At 37.2% G+C, this 17,915-nt stretch overlaps 1 protein-coding gene across 2 annotated transcripts; it reads left to right on the top strand.

Annotated features, from left to right (window-relative positions):
* The first annotated feature begins 7,010 nt into the window (after nucleotides 1-7,010).
* Nucleotides 7,011-17,905, top strand: LOC147860116 (peroxisomal membrane protein PEX14-like). 2 transcript variants are annotated; one of them, XM_087324818.1, is made up of 13 exons: nucleotides 7,011-7,128; nucleotides 8,415-8,583; nucleotides 9,722-9,755; nucleotides 9,926-10,062; nucleotides 10,152-10,332; nucleotides 10,408-10,536; nucleotides 11,985-12,034; nucleotides 12,523-12,559; nucleotides 12,653-12,720; nucleotides 13,306-13,350; nucleotides 13,432-13,500; nucleotides 16,790-17,162; nucleotides 17,281-17,905. In XM_087324818.1, exons 2-13 carry the CDS (start codon nucleotides 8,431-8,433, stop codon nucleotides 17,625-17,627), a joined length of 1,623 nt encoding a protein of 540 aa, XP_087180944.1. In that variant the 5' UTR covers nucleotides 7,011-7,128; nucleotides 8,415-8,430; the 3' UTR covers nucleotides 17,628-17,905. The 2 variants fall into 2 exon arrangements, with proteins under 2 accessions (XP_087180944.1, XP_087180943.1); XM_087324817.1 differs by having other exon boundaries at nucleotides 17,257-17,905.
* Nucleotides 17,906-17,915: the final 10 nt, after the last annotated feature.

The following is a 17,915-nucleotide window of genomic DNA, read 5'->3' as shown; positions in this document are numbered from 1 at the left end:
TTTGCTGAAAATTCAGCTTTCCCTTTTCTTGAATGCAAAAAACAACCAACAGTTAGCTCACAAGATGTGTTTGATACACTCATGCCTTTGTTCCAAAGTGCTGCGCTTGACCATGGACATGTAGACCAGCCAAGTGAGTCTCAAAGGGATAAAAATTTCCAGCAAATAAGTGTTGAAAATGCACGAAATGTCCAACCAAATGTGGCTGAAAATGAGCATGAAATTCAGCCCACGCATGATGTACATATTGAAGATGTATTACATAATGAACGTATGGCTATCGAGAGGTCACAAACTATGCCGAGGTGGCTGAAACAAACTTTGCAAGATAGCAAATTGAGTGCACCTTTACTTGGTAAAACAAGATCAAGCTCTCGCCATGCATCAGGTAATTTTGTGGATTATTCTATTGTTGCAATAGCATGTAATGAGGAGCCACTTACTTTTGAAGATGCATGTGATGATCCACATTGGATGAGTGCTATGCAATCAGAAATGGATTCCATTCATAAAAATGGTACTTGGGAGTTATGTGAATTGCCAAAAGGAAAGAATGTGATTGGTACTAGGTGGGTTTACAAGATTAAACGAAAGCCCGATGGTAGTATTGATCGCTACAAAGCTAGATTGGTTGCCAAAGGATATGCCCAACAATATGGCATTGATTATGAGGAAACTTTTGCACCTACTTCACGCATGACTACCATTCGTACCGTGGTTGCATTGGCTGCCCAAAGAGGTTGGAAAATGCATCAATTGGACATAAAAACAGCCTTTTTAAATGGTGATTTGCAAGAAGAGGTTTATGTGAAGCAACCTCCTGGATTTGCTACGAAAGAGAAAGAGCATATGGTTTGTCGCTTGCATAAGGCCTTGTATGGTCTCAAGCAAGCTCCGCGTGCATGGTATGAAAAAATCCATAAGCACTTGATTTCTCTTGGCTTCACATGTAGTCCGATTGAAAGCACACTTTATGTACGCAAAGATGGGGCTGATCTTCTAGTGCTCGTTCTTTATGTTGATGACATACTCTTGACTGGGTCATGTGATGCAAAACTCGATTTTCTTATGGCTGATTTGCAGCATACTTTTGAAGTCACTTATCTTGGTCTTTTGAGCTACTATCTTGGCATCCAGTTTGTATCCGTTGAGGGGGGAATGTTTATGCATCAAGGAAAGTATGTTGAAAAACTACTTCAGCGTTTTGACTTTGAGGATTGCAAGCCGGTTTATACACCTGTGGAGACAGGATTTAGGTTCTCTGTTGAGGATTCTAGTGATGCGTTTGATACTTCTCTTTATCAACAAGCTGTGGGATGTCTTATATATGCATGCAATACAAGGCCGGATATACAGTATGCAATCTCCCAATTGAGTCGATTCATGCATAGCCCTGGCACTAAGCATTGGCAAGCAGTGAAACGTGTGTTCAGATATCTTAGAGGCACTTTGAGCTTGGGTCTCTTTTATGGCAGAGATACTCAGCCATGCTTGCATGCTTTTACAGATAGTGATTGGGCTGGTTGTTATGATACTCGCGTGTCCACTAGTGGTAATTGCTTTTTCTTTGGAAACTCATGTATATCTTGGTTGAGTAAAAAGCAACCTACAGTGGCGACATCAAGTTGTGAAGCTGAGTACAGGGCAGTTTTCACAGCTACAGTGGAGTGTATATGGCTAAGACGCCTTTTGATGGATCTTTGCATGGAGATTGAAGTTGCTACACGTATTCTCACAGATAGTCAGAGTGCATTGGCTGTTGCACGAAATCCTGTATTTCATGCACGGACCAAACACATTGAGGTGCATTATCACTATGTGAGAGAGCGCTTTCATGCAGGAGATATTGATTTGGTATATGTGCCTACACAAGATAACGTGGCAGACATATTCACCAAAGCTCTTCCACGAGAAAAGTTTGAAGCTTTTCGCAAAGCTTTAGGCTTATTGCCTTGTGGGGGCTGATCTGTCACTCCTTGTACATGTTCACATCATTCGCTCCAGGGGGGTTTGTTACACTTGCGTGTTCCTCTAGTAGCTTTGATGTGAACCATTTTCCCTATACATGGGCACTTTTTACTCTAGTGCTGGCTAGAGGTTTTTTCCCATGTTACCACATACATGAGTCACTCATATGTGGTGGTACTTAGTACTTAGGGATATATATTTCAGCTTCTATTTTTTTAGGAACATTCATCAATAGAGAGCTATTCCAGCCATTGCCTTCCTTGTGTGAGTGCTTCTTTCTTTGAGCTTCTTGTGTGTTTCCCACTCTTCCTCACATACCCAACATTGCTTGCAGTCAAAGCTACATTTTTCTAGCTTGGCATAAAGACCATTCTCGCGGAGTCGTTTTAGTACTAATAGTACATGAGAATCGTGCTCTTCCGAGGTCTTCGAATAAATCAATAGATCATCCAGATAGATTATCAAACAGATATCCAAGAGGTCTTGGAATATATCATTTCCCATGTGTTGGAAGACTGCGGGTGCATTGGTTAGACCGAACGACATAACAATATATTCGAAATGCCCATACCACGTGCGAAAGGCAGTCTTCCATTCATCTCCTGGTCGGATCCGCACGGGGTTATAGCTCCTTGTAGATTGATTTTTGTAAAAAACTTGGCATCATTAACTCACTCTAAAAGACTTGATATAAGAGGAAGTGCATACCTATTTCGGATGGTGACTTTATTCAAGCCGCGGTAATCAACGACGAGACGAAGTGAGCATCTTTCTTCTTGACAAAGAAGATGGGTGCACCGGCCGGAGATTTCGAATGACGAATAAACCCGCTTGCCAAGTTCTCCTCTATGTAGGCTCGAAGGACTTCTAACTCGGTGGGTGACAAGTTGTAAATTGATCCCCATGGTGGCTCTGCTCCTGGTTGTAAATCGATGGGACAATCATAGGGACGATGATGAGGAAGAGTACCGGCTTTTACCTTGTCAAATACATCGGCATAAGGATGATATTTCTCCGGTAGTTGCACTAAGGATTCCTTCTTAATAGTGCTGGAAGGATGTACTGATATTGCAAATAGGAACATTGTCTCCTCGTGTCCTTCTTCGCGTAATTGACATAGTGAAATGGTTGAAACTCGATGAGTAGATTCTTGGGGTTGTCGATGTCGGACTTCTCTTGTTCTCCAATCTATGTCTGGATTATGTAATTCAAACCAAGGTAATCCCAGGACAATGGGATGCTCTGGACTACTAATTATATTAAATGATACTACACACACAAAACTACCAAGGACAACTTGAATGGGTTCTGACTCTTCTACAATATTCCTGGAAGCAATGGGATGACCATCAATGACTACTATAGATGCGGGGCAAGGAAGTTTTCTTAAGGATATCTAAGAAGCTTGGGCAAAATTTCGATCCATGAAACAGGAATTAGCTCCGGAATCTAGAAGTGTTAGGACGTGTGCTGGGGGAGTACTTTTAGTACTAACCATGACTTGGGCTAGAAACACATTGCTAACTTGATTGGAGGGAATGGAACCACTAATGGGTTGTACAGATCTAGGGCTGTCCAACCAAACGGCTCCTATTTTGGCTAGACTCAATCATTTAACTCTTCATATAATTGCCTAAGAATTTCAAATTTATTTGAGATACTTGGGCTATTAGTACTATTAATACTATCAGACACTCCTAAGGGAAGAATTGACTCGGGTTTAGTACAGGCTACGATTTGATTTACCTGTCTTCTTGGCCTATGGGGACAATTGATTGCGATATGCCTTGGTCCACCGCAATAAAGACATAATCGATTTGCATGTCGTCGTTGCTTTTCTTCTTCCGATAAGGGGCCACGTCGACGCATGGTGTCGATCTCCATCGGTGTCGGAGTATTTTCTTGAGGTATGTCTCGTGCAAACGGTTTAGCCGCGACTGAGGCGTAAGTGGGCTCCGGCCTAGAGTGTGGTATTTGTAATTGATGTTCCGAACGCCATTCGAAAAGGCGGTTGTCGCATTGGACCGCTCGACTGATTGCCTCCGTAAGAGACTTTGGTTCTTCGGGGAAGGTTAGAAGTAGATCTTTGACATCGTTTCGTAGGCCATAGCGAAACTGCTCCATTAGTGCCTGATCATCCCAAGGGATATTTGAAGCGAGTAGACGGAAATCCATCGCGTAGGCAAAGGTTGGACGATCGCCTTGACGCAATCGTCGGATTTTGTTGATCGCTGTCCGGATGTTGTCTGTATCTCCAAAGCAAGCTTTAAACTCGCTAATAAAGTCTTCAAAGTTATTAAGTAAGGGCAATTGTTTTTCTAGAAGTGGAGCAAACCATGCCAAGGCTGAGCCGCTAAGCAACGTGCCTATTAGGCCGACTCAGGATGCATTAGTGGGGTGTCGAGATAGATGCATTTGAATGATTAAGCGTACTAGATTGAGGAATCCCCTAAAATGCGATTGCGTTCCATCAAATTTCACAGAAGGTCCAATCTTGGGCTCTTTATGAAATCCTTGGGGACCTGATCCTTGTTGTTGCAACGCTGCTTCGAGTTGTTGCACACGTAACGCTAACTCCCCATGTTGTTGTTGCAACTCCCCATGTTGTTGCTGCGTTTGTTGTTTTTCTAGGGCGATTTGTTGAAGATCCCCTAACAACCGTTTGTTTTCTTGTTCCAAGGCAACACAATTTTCTTTTAGACACTGCAGCTCGGAGAAAACGGATTGGTATTCTTGGGCGCTAACAGAAGCCATTGTATAGAAAAAGGATAAGAGGATGAGGGAAACCAAAAGAAAGACTAGAGAGGAAGAAATTGGTTCAAACTGTCAGGAATAGTACTAAAACAGAGAGAGAATTAGTACTAAAGAAGGGAAGTATTATTAGTACTAAGAGGACGGGACTGCGTAATCCCGAGAGAGAGAAAAGAGGAGAGGAGAGAGAGAGAGAGAGAGAGAGAGAGAGAGATGATGATAACAGATGATATATTATAGGAAGAGTACGTACAAGATGGCTATGAGGCTTAAGACAGGCGTTGAACCAATTTGGTTCAACATAATGCCTAGTGCCTTCTTTTATAGTGATCTCAGGAGTAATCCTGAAGCTTCTAGAATGTTCCATAGAAATCTGGAATATACATTAATTTCCTATAATAAAACTTAAATGAAAATAATATCCTATGTATTACAATAGAGGGTATAATGGTCAAGAGCTCGACCTATATAACATAAGGTCATGGGTTTGAGTCTTGTCATATCATGACATGAGGTAAGGATCACGTGGGTTGTGTATAACCATCTAACATTCCTAAATGCTTGGAGGGAGCCACGATATTGAAGTTATCTATGCATATGATGGCTTGCAATTTTTCGTTATAGTAATACATGTATTCACACTCATAACCATGGATATTTGTTGTCCAATATTTCATTGAAAAGGAGGGTGTAACGCATGGGAGGAGAAAATTTAAAGCATCATGATGGCAATTACTGAATGGATTTATTCCACTTGAAATTCCTTGTGCTTTATGTGTTCACACTTGGTTGTCTCATGGCATGAAGGGCTCTTCTTATTTGTATGAGCACGCACCATCATCTAATAAAGGGCATTGCAATTATTTGTAGAAAGGGTTACTTGTGTCTTCTTGACTATTATGCTAGCCTATAAAGAAGAGATTGCATTCTCAATGCAATTGATTGTTTTGTTTGGGGGAGTTAAAGAGGTGGGAGATGTAGTCAAGGCCCAATCTTAACGAATTTTGGAGATCATTGAAGCATGATGATATTTATGCATTCCCAATCATGGGTTTATTTGACAACTACAAAATAACATTGATGCAAGGTTCATTACCTATACAAACCAAAGAGTGACCATAGGTAACAAGAATGCAACACATGTAACTCTAATTATGAGTGGTGGCAGATCTTGAAACGTAGTTGGCATTCTAAATTTCCATTTCTAACAAAGGTCTTCATTTGGAGAGTATTGATTGGGGGTTTGGCTTTGGGATTAACTCTAAAGAGGCATGGACTAGCAACATGAAATTGCTTATTTGCACAGTTCAATGTGGAGAGATTGTATCATAGTTTCACCATGTTTGATAGCTCGTTCGATTTGGGGTTATATTTCTTAGATTTTGCAAGTTTTCTCACGTTGTTAATAGACTCCAAGACAGTGGTTGTTTACACAATTCATATGTGTCGACTTGAAATCAGAATGGTTATCGTTTATTGATTTTTGAGATATTGCGGAATGTGGCAGAATTGGGATATGTGCAATGCTTCTGAATTTTATAGTAGACATGGAATTAGAACATATCGATGAAGTGTGAAGAGAGAGACATAGATATTGGAGGTCGATGACATTGTGTGATCTGTTGGGGTAGAGTAACAATCGGCAACGGTTCGGTTTGAGAGGGTCAAAACCTATCCGTTAATTTTTTTTGAAACCTGAACCGAACCCAACCACGAACCACGAAACCGTTAAAACCGAACCATTAATTTTATTTCAAACCGTGAAACCATTAATCCGTTAAAACCGCGGTTTCATGGTTTGGTTTCGGTTTTCAACTTAGGTCAAATTTTAAAATTTGAAAATTTAAAATATTTTATTATTTTAAAATTTTAAAGATGTTCCTAAAATGTGAGAATAAGGTCTAAAAATGAGAATATTGTTTAAAAACAAAATGTTTTTTTTTTAAAATTAAAAAAAAAAAACCCCGTTAAACCGCGATTTTTGACTATTGAAACCGAACCGAACTGTTAAAAAAAAATTGAACCTAAAACGAACCGTTAAAACCGTTAAGCCGGTTCGGTTCGGACCGAAGTGTTGCCGATTGTTAGGGTAGAGATAATGGTAGAAGAAAATGCATGGCCCAATTCTTCTCGAAAGGCCAGACTAAAAGACATGGATGGGATGGGCCCTTGTACATACATATATTTGTGTGTTTTGTCCGCCCAATTGTGTGTGTGTGTGTAGGCATCCAGCATCCAATCTCGGTTTTGTTTTTGAAGCCTTTCCTCACAAAGTTACTTGTCAAAAAGAAGGAGAAAGAAAGGAAGAAAGACAGAAGACGCAGGGGAGGAAGGAAGGAAGCAAGAAGAGATGAGGGAGCAAAGACCAGCGCTCTGATCGAAGTACCGTCAGATTCTTCTCACACGCAGGTGTGTTCAGAAAACCCTCTACTTCCTAACATCCTCATATTTAACCCATGGGCAAAATAGCTCTTTTTTACATCATGATGTTTTGGTAATCACACACTGGTTAAATCGCAAGGAGCTACGAAAATATATCAGAAATTATTAAGTTTTATATATATATATATATATATATATCACAACTTTCTTTGTTACTATAGAACGATGTATACACCTGGTCTAATTCAACTAGGCCTTTCCATCATACTAAAAAAGCAAACAAATAAGTTGTCAGTATTGCCAAATGACTAGTTTTCAAGGATTGAGTATTTGAACTAGCTAATAATCATCTAAGGCACTCACAATGTAATCCAAAAAACAAAACAAAAAACCAGGACCATCATTAATCCATGTAGGATGAATTGAAATTGCATATTTGCAATTAGTCGTGGAAATAGCTTATTTTTTATCAAAATTAATTTTATTGTTTTCTATTATGATATTGAGGTGTAAGACACTCACACAAAACTGGCCACAAACTAAAGGCTGTATGTACAAGGCATTTAAAATGGGCATTGAAATTTCATTGTTTGGAAACTTTTTTTCTTTACTTAATGTGTTAAGTTTTCCATTTACATGAAATCATGACAAAAAATCCATAAGAATTTGTAGGAAGCTAGTTAGAAAATGGATGTGATTGAGTTGGATTTTTTTGTTTCTGTTAGAATGATTTCCAGTCAGAAAGTTTTAAAAAATTAAGCTTCATTTTGGAGAATGACAGCACACTTGTCCTGAACATTGGCATCGACGGATGTCTAAATACCTCTAACCCTAAGTAACTATATGGTTATCCATGTTGTAATTTTGTGTTATTGTAATTCTTGTTCATATTCTTTGATATATTATAGTCTGCTTATGTGATATAACTTATCACAATGATAAGGAGCATGGTAGAATGCTTTATGAAAACATTACACCAAGAAAATCCTTTAGTTAGTCTTTAATTATTAAAAATATTTCTATAAATGGCTTCTACGTTCCATCGTTGAGTACTTTTAGGCAATAACATGAAGAAAATATAATATGCATGTGAATAGAAATGAATGACAAAGAGGTCCACTAGGAACCTGAGTCATCTTTGACTATTCTTCCCCGAGAATGAACACTAAAAGAGCTCTTAAAAAAGGTAGAAAGACTATGAGAAGGTAATCTGATGATCATAGAAAATGTCACATTGCATTCCTGGAGAATGCATAATGGATTATGTTATCTGATTTTCATTTTTCTGATAGCTGAATATGGAATTATTGCAGTAGGGGGCTTGGAAAGATGGAAACATTGAGGGAAGATGTTATACAGAATGCCATAAAGTTTCTATCCAATCCTAACGTTAAGGGAACTTCCATAGAACAACGCCGTTTATTTTTACGTGGAAAGGGTTTATCTAATGAGGAAGTGGAAGAGTCGTTTCGACGGATTATGGTAAGCAGTAACTCTTGACTGAAATTATCTTAACAAAATTTCTTTGAAATTTTGATAAGGCTTTGGAGCAACCTTTTACTATCAATTTAGCTATTCATATATTCTACACATGTTCTTTGGCATATATCATGAGCTCTTTGGGCAAGCTATGATACAAAAGAGATGAAATGATTTATGACATTAGATAGCATTTAATAGGAAAAAGTACTAGGATACCCCTGGAAGTTCATCTATTTACTAGAATGCCCCTGGAAGTTCCAAATTTACCAAACTACCGCCATGTCCAAAAAATTACACTTTATAAAGTAATTATGCACTCAAATCTACAAGCCCTATTTACCAAAGATGGAAGAAATGGACCCGAACTAGCCCTATTTACCAAAGATTTGAGTGTATAATTACTTTATAAAGTGTAATTTTTTGGACATAGGGGTAGTTTGGTAAATTTGGAACTTCCAGGGGTATCCTGGTACTTTTCCCAATTCAATATCATTGGACTTTGAAGCAGCTTCTTATATTATTATCAGCTTAACTATTCATATTCTCTACACATCTTCTGTGGCATATACCATGGAATCCTTGCATTAATTGTGATATAATGAGAGGAAATACTTTTTGAGAGAAGAAAAGTCAAAGTTTAGTTCCATCAAACAAAATTCTGATGCTAGTTTCATTGAATAACCTAAGCTAATTGAGTTTTTGGATCATGATTGTGGCTCCATACCAAAATATTAATACTATCTAAAAGTATTTTCTTTGGGTAAATGGATGCCGCGAAGATAAATTGCATCCATCTTGTGATTCCTTGATATGGGCATGCTTGTACAAAGTCAGTATGATCTCTCTGGTTGTATCATGGTGGAGCTATGAAAATCAGGCAATCCACTATGATTTACCTTTAAAATTGTACTTAGATAGATTTGGTAATGATCTCTTTGTTTTACATTATTGTTAGGAAATTCATGATTATGCAGTAATAAAGATCTGTATTCCTATAACCGGTTAAAGGAATGCAAATAATTTTTTTGATAAGTTAAGATGATACATAATGCATCTTGGGTTGCACATAGTTTTACCATAGTTAGTCCAGATCTATGTGATCTTTCTTTCCAATTGTTAAATTGTACTTATTTTGCAGGATCTTTTTCCTGCTGCTTCCTCAACAACCGAAGGTAGTAGTGATATCTATGTATGTCTTTACCATATGGATAACTGCATTTTCATTTTCTTTAGCTCATCTTTGTTATGTGTTTTGTTTTAAAATCAGAAAACAAATGAGAATTTTGTGTCATACTATGGCGCTTAATGTTTTACGTTTATGTTCTTTTGGTGTCAATGATAGGGAAGCCAAGTGTGCAACATGTTCCTTCAACATCTTTGATTGTTGCTCGCAATCCTTCACGCTTTTTATGGTCACAACTGGCTTGGACAGTGAGCATCTTTTTGGTGGCATGTACAGGAACAGGGCTTCTATTCAAGGTCTATAAAATGTGATAGGGTCTTAAGAGAATATCCAAAATATTTCAAAATTGCATCCAATTGTTAAAATGTTTAATGTGGTTGCACAGAGATTATTTTTACGGAGGATAAAGAAATGGATACGAGGGGTAGTTTTAAAAGATGATTCTGTGGGTAAGATGCCTATAGAAGCTAGTGCGATGCAGAGTATCAATGCTGTGAAATTGGCATCATCTGCGGCAGTAGAAGTGGCTAGAGCAAACAAAGAAATAATGAAGGTCCACAGTCAAGGTCAATTTCATGATTTTGTTTTCATGTATCTTAATCACTGATGGCCATGTCTTACAGAGATTTTCTCCTTGACAGAAAATCATCATTTTAACAACATTGTTCAGGCTTTAGAAATCCATACTGTTGAGCTTAGTAAAGTCATGATAGCAGTGAAGAATATTATCACTGACAGCAGCAATAAAAAACAGCTGCTAACTACAAAAGGTACTGTTCTAAGGATATTTTCCTTTGCTTGATTTACTGATTGTACCATTTTGTGAACACGTTAGGAACATAATGCATTTTAGGAAAAGTTTTTTCTTAAAGGATACAGCATTCATTCAACATTTACTTTAAAAGAGAATAAGCATCACTCAATTGGCAGAAAATGGTTATCAATGATGAATTTGGACGTCTAAACTTCTTAAAGATTTTCATGCATCATATTAAACACATTGCATATAATTTGTTGCATATCAGCCAAATAATATCTCAGTACTATACTCTTATAGTCTCTTCATAATGAGAAATGTTATGGTGACATAGAAAAAGAGCATCAAATCAGAACCACCCTAATAGAAAGAGCTAAAGAAAGAAAGAAATATTTTGAGGAAAAGGAGCCAAGGGTAAGCTGAATCCTGAAGGGACAGGATTAACGGTGAGAGGAGAGGTAGGATGATCTGAAATCTTGTTGATTGTCTTTGTGAAGAAAAGTTCTAGCTGAATACAAGCTTGCCTTGATGTCACTTTTGTCCAAACCATCATTAACCCAAAGTATTCTTGCACTTTCCTCATTGTAGTATCGCACACCAACCATCGTCGACAAATTCAATCCAGCAAGTACCTAGCTTATGTCTCTTTATTATCAAGTTTTAATTGACATCACACATTACCGTGCCTTGCAATAAACTTCTCACGACATGTACACAAAGTATTCTTGCATTTGCCTCATCGTAGTATTGCACACCCATCATCCTTGTCAAATTCAATCCAGCAAGTACCTAGTTTATGTCTCTTTATTATCAAGTTTCAATTGACATCACATGACATGTGCACAGTATTCTTGCATTTGCTTCATTGTAGAATTGCACACCACAATCCAGCAAGTACCTTGCCTGTCTCATTATTATGAAGTGTACATCACACATTAGTGTCCCCTCCATTAAACTTCTCATGACATCTACATCTGCACAGAGATAACTATTTATCGTGTAAGATTCAAATGAGCTTACGTGCATAGTTACAAATCACAATGGGCAACCATTTTTGAACTTCCCTTCCCCCTCCCATTCCTTGTCCCTGAAAGTTGATTTTTGGAGAATTCTTTGGTTGAATTGTATACACCGGTTAAAAGAGCCATGCCCATAAACATGTTCTCGTAATATAGCTCAGAGTAATGCTTATATGCTCCACAATGAGTTTCACCTTGGTATATAAGTTTAGAGGATATCAAGTCACAATGCATCTTTTGGGGAAATCTGTTTTATGTTTTAGTGAATGGCTAGAAATGATCATATTTGCTATTAATGTGTATCCAATATTTATGATGATGTCCTATGCTCAATTACTTAAAGCACTGGAAGAACTATAGTGTGTGAAGATGATAATATGTAATATTTTATCTTAACCTTTTAGTTACTTTATTTTACACACAAATGATGTGTTTCTTGCAGTGCAATCAAATGGTAATTGGAAAAATTCAGATTTGGCGCCTGGCCAGAAGGTGTAAATTCTTCCATCTAAATACAGCAATTTTCTAATATTGTGGTAACCTAAAACTAGATTAAATACATAATTATTCCAAAGAAAAAATGGAGATGATGTGAAATATTTGAGAATTTGCTCGGAAACAGTTTGCAGTCAATCCTCATACAAGTTATTTGGGTTCTGTCCTAAAAATTGAGGATTTTCCTTATTGTCCTGTAATTGCGGCTAATATTTGTAGCCATAGCAGAAACCCCCTTTATGAAGAGCTTCCAAGATAGAATATGTAGGAAATTGAGCTATTGTAACATATGCCAGGCACCTGAGCAAGATATGCCAATTACTTTTTATTAGCCCTTTAAGTTGTGCGTCCAGTGCTTGAGATCATATCTTTCCTTTGATAGATGAGATTATTACATTTTTTCTTTTTGGTGAATAACTTTAGTTACTAATGCTGTACTTTATAATGCACCTAATATAGAAATATTTTTGTTCTTTGCAAACTAGTTATTGGGCAAACCAACTGGTGCAACAAGGAGTAGAGGTGTGTGATATGTCAGGGATCTCGTGTTTTGTTATTTCTTGCAAAAACTTGATACATCAATGGTTGTTTAAGTGATGTCTTTGTTGTTAACAGATCAAGTACCAGAAGAAAGTCAATCAAAAAAACCTGACCACGCTCCACATTCAGCATCTTACCTTGAGGTGAAATACTTCTCCTTTCCACCATTGTTCCTGGATATAGAAGAACTAAACTTCTGTTGTCTGCTGACAATGTAGATAGATGTACTGAAAATGAAAAAATCCTGGTTCTTATCTGATATGTACGGTTCTGATCTTCTTTTTTCATTTTTCTCTAACATTTTGTGTAACCTTATAGTCTTTTCTAGCCTAGGTGTATTCAACTATTAAAGATTGATTGATGGAGTTAATTTTTAAATTGGGACTCCCTTATGATCCTCTTGAATGACCATCAGTGGTATAGAGGATTCAAAGAAAAATGCAGGATGTCCTAATATAGGAAGATAATTATTGTGATGGTGACAAGAAACTCTGTGATCACCATTGAGTCAATTGCTTTATGTCCTTTTTCCATGGGCTGCATCAAGATCACACTCATATTACATGAATACAACAATCTCTTTAAAAGGGTTAGCATTATTTGAGATATCAAGACACTGCTGTTTTAAATTTCTATAGACTTCTTATGGTTACATAACATTTAGATCTAATGGGCGATGCTCCTTTTCTTTCAATGAACTTAATTAATGTTTCTTTCTTGTGGCTAAGGTTTTGGCTATTTTAGAACGTGGAGAAAAACCTCCTGGGATTCTGGTAAAACATTGTAACTTCTACATAACTTGTTCTCATAGAAAATGTAAGAATTTTGAAAACTGTATTTTGAAAACTTAACAGGAAATCAATGATAAGCCTCCAAACCCACATCGGCCTCCTTCTATGTCTTGTTTGCAGCCAAGACCAAAGGTATACTTGCTTAGAATAACTTCATAGAGCATCTAGGGAATAACTGTGGCAAGAATTGTTTTTTGACGTAAGCATGTTGGATGTTTGTCCATAAGAAATTTGTGGAAATTTTCCTTGTAAAGAATATGTATGAGAGTCTCATTCCAGTCTAAAGTAAGAACGAGTGGGGAAGGAATTTTGCAAAATGTGTTCGTCATATCAAGTGTGTGTACATGCATGCACGCCTGTATGTCTCTAAATATTTAATCTAGATGCAAGAGAGGAAGGAAAATCGGCTGTATATAGAGATGGTAAGGTCGTTATTACAGAGAAAAGAGTTGCTTGATGATGTATGGCCTATGAGACTGTATGCATGACTATATGGAATTGCAATGGCTCTCTAAGGACAGATGCTGGGTGTTTTGAAGACGCCTTCAGCACCACAAATATTGTTATGCATGCAGAGACCCATCAATGCGCACATTTTTAATAGAGCTGTGTGAAGATTTTTACACTAGCTGGAAAGAACATACCAATGTGCCAATCTTCAAGAATGGAGACCCCATGATGGTAAGCAATTATAGGACAATCATTATTGGCCCTTACTTGGAAAACTATATGGCTCAATTCTAGAGTCAGAATTGAGTGTACAGGCAGAAAGAAATCTGTTCAGCTGGACAGGCAGGCTTTTGGAAGGGGTTCACCATATTGGATCACATGCTGTCCTTCCAAGCCCTTATCATATTGTTATCAAAAGGTTTTTGACACACTACCATGCGCTCACAACATGCAGCTGCTAGAAGCCCTTGGTGTTGCTATAGATATGCAATGGAAAATCTATGCATTGTATGAATCTGTGTCAGGAAAGTTGTGGTCTCCTAATGGGTTGTCGGAGGTTGTGGCTAGCACAATTGGAGTGAACAAGGATGTACTCTCTCTCTCTCTCTCTGTTTTCAGCTTGCCGTTTTCTGCTCAGTTCACCATTTTTTCTGATCTTTAGCTCATCGGAAAGCTCTCTCAAAGAAAACTTTCTAATATGTTTAGACAGCAGGTTCTAATATGTTTTAGAGGCATGCCAAAGGATGAAATAGAGAATGCACTTTCTCGGATAGAGAATATTACAAAATTCTTTGAAGATAGTTTTGTTATGCGAGATGTTACTGTATATGCCGCACATAGGGTTTGTAAGAAAAGGTTAGAGCAATTGTTTGTAGAATCCAAGATGAATGCAAAAGAGCTATCATCTTAGATAGAAGTAGGGTGTATCTCAAGGGTACAAGTTTCTTTGTAATGGAGGATTGAACTCCAAAAGAGCAAGAGCATATGCATCTAAGAAAGGAATTCAAACTGCATAGAAAGTGATGACCATAGTTGTTAAAAAACGCGAATACGTGCTAGAATACTCTGAATTATTTTACACGTATTCTACGTTTTAGAACTGCCAGTTTATAATTTTTCACGTATTCTATATATTCTTATGTATTTAACAATTATTTAACATTTCAAAAAAGTTTAAAGAAATTTAAAATTTTAAGATTAAAAAAAAAAGCTTTAAATTTTAAGAAGTATTTAACATATTTTACATGTATTCTACGTATTTAAAATAATAATCTACACATATTTTAAGTATTTAACATATTTAACATATTTAACATATTTTATCTGTAAAATACATATTCAAATACTTTTAGAATACTTAGCATATGTATTCTATGCGTTTGTATACTAAGTATTCTACAACAATGGTGATGACCCATGGGACCATAGATACCTCAATTTTGAAAATCATGTTTTGGAATTGTAAAGGGTATCCATGTGATAAGGGGTTAGGACTAAGTGATGTAGCGCAAGATATTGATGTTATATTTTGGCTGAAATTTGGGAGCGTGATGCAAAACGCATACCTAAGATAGATGCTACCTTGTAAATCAGGCATCACATTGCATAACATTCCGGGGTTCAAGAGCATGTCTAGCAAGTATAGTCATACAAATATTTCTATTTTCTGATGAGATCGTGTTGATCTTTGACACTTTGGTGGGGCAGCAAGGGGAATATGCAGAACCAGTTTGAACTGAATTTGGATGGAATATTACAGTGAAGGTGACTTGCATTGGAGTACCTACAAACAGCAAGTCTTTATGGGATTCCTTCTATTTTGAACCTGTTCTCATGGTGAAACCTCTCCAAGAAACTTGAAGTGCTTCAAGAATTGCATCAACAACACTCTTTTGTTGGCAGCGCTTTTGTTTCAAGAGTTAGAACGTTACTTTGATACCAGTTGAGAGTCAGCCAAGAGGTTCGTTTTGGTGCCACCTATCTGTAATGGTCGATTTGAAGGAGTAACAGGAAAGAAAATGCCTCAAGTGCAGAGAAAACACGGGAGAGGGAGAAGATACACAAACGTTTTGGAGCCCCCAAGTACTCTGTTTTTAAGGGGGAAACTTCTAATGTTTTATTAGAATGTGATTTTAGGGCATTTGGCCAGTTGTCACTGGCCACGTGACCCAAATATGTCCTAGAAGCTCTCAAGAGAACTTTAGTTGGAAGGGCCTTAATAAATGTACGAATGAAGAATTCTTGAGCCTTCATACCCGACACAAGTTAGTTTCTTCTTCAGTAGTTGTCACTTATTCAACATACCCTGCCTAACAGTTCATGCTAGTCCTTGAGTCGGTTTGGATGAAGTCAATGGTCTGGACTTCTGCTTCCTCTCTTATCGCAATAAGGTTGGTGTTCAACCAGATTCTCCTAACAGTGACCCTCCTTTTTCCACAAGTAGCTTAATCCTGAGCAGAGGCTGCATGCCAAACAATCCTTGAGCTCCTTTTAGCTCAATCTGTCAACATTTTGAGTGATGACTTTGGTTGCTGATGGTGAGACCCTCTGATAATTTAATCTCTCAGACAATTATACCATTTGCTTGTGGCAAGTGGCCTACTCTAATCATTCAGTAGCCCAGTGTCAGCTTGTTCTTTGTTAAAAAGAATTGAAACTTAGATTTACATGAATATATGGATTGTGTTTGACAAAAGAATGAATATAACATAGAAACACATTATCAATTGGATCGAATGGTTTTGTCATCATATACTAAACATGATTTTGGCCAGTATCAAGACACTTCCTTTTCCGTGTGGATTTTGTGAGACAAAGAGATAACAGGGTTAATAATATCGATAAGTAAACATTATTGTTTGCCATTACTGCTAACATATATATGCATGAGTAAAAATCAAATTGCAATTCTTATGTAATATAATTACCCTAATGAAACTGCTTGTGTGCTAATATATCTACTGTTTTGCAGCCTTGGGAAATTGTTAAGGTTGAGAAGAATGAATATGTAGCAGGAAAAAGCTCCTTCAATAAAGTTGCTAACACAAGTGAGCAATTAATAGGTGCTTATTCTGACTTGACACAAGAAAAGGGTCCAATGCATATTTTACCTTTTGAAGGTCGTGATGAAAAAAGAATACCAACATCTACTTCACCATCTTGGAGACACAAAGCTGACACCCTTTTCTCTCGAGGATTTACTCACTCTGAAAATATTTCATACGATAGTAGCCATGAGAAAACTAAGGACATGTCAGAACAAAAAGGAATTGTGGCAACAATAATGAAAGAACCATTACTTTTATCTGAAATTCCCTTAAAAGACAATTCTGAGGCTGCTACAGGTTTAACAGCATCTGTATTCTGAATATCATTTCTTAATGATGCGGTGGTTTTTCAGTTGCCCTCTAAGTGCAATTTTCTTACTTATTGGAACAGGGTATTTCAAGGAAAATATTTCAGTTGAGACTTCAAGTATAACGAATGATCGATTGACTTCCCTAAGTTCTGTGGGTTTAAATCTAGCTTCAGCCAATCAGTCAAAAGATATCGAGGAAGTAGCTCCTGAACCCATTTACACGAATGAACTAGATTCCCAAATTTCTGTGGGTAGACAAGATTCCCCTGAGTTGGTTCTTGATAACGAATCAAATTGCACAAATGAAGATGTGTCGATCCAGGACACTGATATGGTCTTGTATTCTGAAAGTGTGACTTCTTCCATACCTTTTGAAGAGAAATTTTCATCTGTAGAAGATATGATGACTGAACCAATTGATGAACAGGAAAAATTAAGAGGTAACAAATAATCTACAGAGACATTCTTCAAGTTTGGCATTGATCTTAATACAAGTTCTTGCATTAAATCACCATTAAATAGCTTGCAAAGAGCTTGACTGATGAAAATATCCTGAACATATTGACTTCAACCGTAATACTCTTAAATTGGCATTAGATTATTATACAAAAGCAGAAGTATAAACAATATATACTTACAAATTATTACAGAACTATCAACTATTAGGTCCAGTATATGAACATAAATTTGTCATGGTGATAATGATAACAATGGGAAAACCTTGAAGAATGCATTGGCC

The sequence above is a fragment of the Azolla caroliniana genome, unplaced genomic scaffold, assembly GCF_043228905.1.
Source record: "Azolla caroliniana isolate FFs.n. ecotype wild unplaced genomic scaffold, voAzoCaro1.0.p SCAF_9, whole genome shotgun sequence".
NCBI lineage: Eukaryota > Viridiplantae > Streptophyta > Polypodiopsida > Salviniales > Salviniaceae > Azolla > Azolla caroliniana.
The sequence above is the reverse complement of the archived record's forward strand: the minus strand, read 5'-3'. Positions and strand labels throughout refer to the sequence as shown.

Bases quoted from the DNA above. Each gene is read 5' to 3' on its own strand.
- LOC147860116 (XM_087324817.1), top strand. From the start codon at position 8,431: ATGGAAACATTGAGGGAAGATGTTATACAGAATGCCATAAAGTTTCTA. The intron at 9,756-9,925 runs GTAGTAGTGATA...TGTCAATGATAG, and splicing joins TGCTTCCTCAACAACCGAAG to GGAAGCCAAGTGTGCAACAT. The intron at 10,063-10,151 runs GTCTATAAAATG...GTGGTTGCACAG, and splicing joins GAACAGGGCTTCTATTCAAG to AGATTATTTTTACGGAGGAT.